This window comes from Monopterus albus, unplaced genomic scaffold, assembly GCF_001952655.1.
Source record: "Monopterus albus unplaced genomic scaffold, M_albus_1.0 scaffold13.1, whole genome shotgun sequence".
NCBI classification, from domain to species: domain Eukaryota; kingdom Metazoa; phylum Chordata; class Actinopteri; order Synbranchiformes; family Synbranchidae; genus Monopterus; species Monopterus albus.
In genome coordinates this window covers 3,171,174-3,172,548 of record NW_018127893.1, presented here as the reverse complement: position 1 = coordinate 3,172,548, position 1,375 = coordinate 3,171,174, and the positions used below count along the sequence as shown (strand labels likewise).

The window sequence follows — 1,375 nt, the reverse complement described above, 5'->3', positions numbered from 1 at the left end:
CGTCAGAGAATGCCCCCGCATTGATCAGGTCAACCTTTCCTCCTCCATCCTCTTCCGCAGGAGTCCCCAGAACCGTTATCTGGTTAAATAAGTGTTTATTACAGTCATCTCACACAGTTATCAGCTCAGTCTGTCATCCTGAATATTCACAAAACTAAGGTTAGGTTTAGAAACTTTTGAATGGGGAGGGGGCCGTAAACAAATGCCAAATAAACAACTTTCAATATTCTGCTAAATGCACTAATTTGTGACCATTTTGCATCTTCTTGTATTTGTCTCTGTGTAGTCAGCTTGTGATTTCTCAATTTACTTTCCAACGAGAAATACAAGGCTTCTGACCAAGGGTGCTATTTATTTGATGCATTAGATTGGACGACAGATTGCCTAAGCTTGAAGGAACAGAGTCACGTGTTGTGTGATGGCCTCACCTGACCTTTCTGTTTATTTTGTGCCTGTTGTAGTAAACATCCGGTTGCCCATAGTTACCTTCACAGGGACAGGTAGTTCCCTTTGGTTTTCTAAAGCAGCTTTCAGCCCCACAGCGGCCGCAGCTCCAACCTCAGCGATCAGATTGTGCCCGCAGGCGTGCCCGATTCTCGGCAGCGCGTCGTACTCGCACAGGAACGCCACGTTCATCACGGGATCACCATGCCCGCCGCCGACTGGCCCCCAGCTGGCACGGAATGCGGTCGGCAGCTTGTAGTGACTTTGGACCGTCCATGCCTGCTCCTCCTGAGTAAAGAAGCGGACCAGCCTGTCGTGCGCGTATGTCTCATTAAAAGCGAGTTCAGGATGACTCCAAATGTCCCGACTCAAAGTGTGCAGCTGCTCTTTACGGCCGTCTATGGACAGCTGGAGCGCGTCTGTCATGTGCTGTTTGTCCATGTTACGCACCAGACTACTTCATATAACACAAAGTCCGTAGGCTGGACTACAGTCCAAAGACCACAGAATTCAATACGATTACAAGATTCGATTCCAGACTAAAATGTTTTGGGTTCGTTCACATAATAAAATAAGCTGCCATAGCGCCACAAACTTTGGTCAGTACGCGAACTGCTGGTTTCACCCCGGAAGCCATATAACCACATCGCCAGACCCCTTTTAGTTTAAAGTTGACGTGTTAATGTTTCTCAGAAAAGTTAAAACGAAACTGAACAGAAGTTAAACAATCTAGAAAAGATTAAAACATGATTAGTTATCCATGGAATTAGAGCACCATGGTTTTCCTCTATGCATGTCACTCATGTGCAGAAAATATGAATTGGTACAGCATGCACAAAAATTTCTGGATGTTTGATATATTATTACCTGGAAACTGGTTTGTATGTTTTAGCAGTTACATTTGTTTATGGGTGTTTAATGCTTTTTATCA

At 44.8% G+C, this 1,375-nt stretch overlaps 1 protein-coding gene across 1 annotated transcript in view; it reads right to left on the bottom strand.

The window, feature by feature from the left end:
- LOC109955152 (peptidase M20 domain-containing protein 2) overlaps positions 1-1,083 on the bottom strand; it is a 3,431-nt gene extending 2,348 nt beyond the window's left edge. Inside the window, 2 exon segments of the mRNA XM_020591037.1 lie at positions 1-79; positions 487-1,083. The exon segment at positions 1-79 is cut by the window's left edge and continues 3 nt beyond it. Coding sequence (XP_020446693.1) covers positions 1-79; positions 487-885 — 478 coding nt within the window. The 5' untranslated portion in view covers positions 886-1,083.
- Positions 1,084-1,375: the final 292 nt, after the last annotated feature.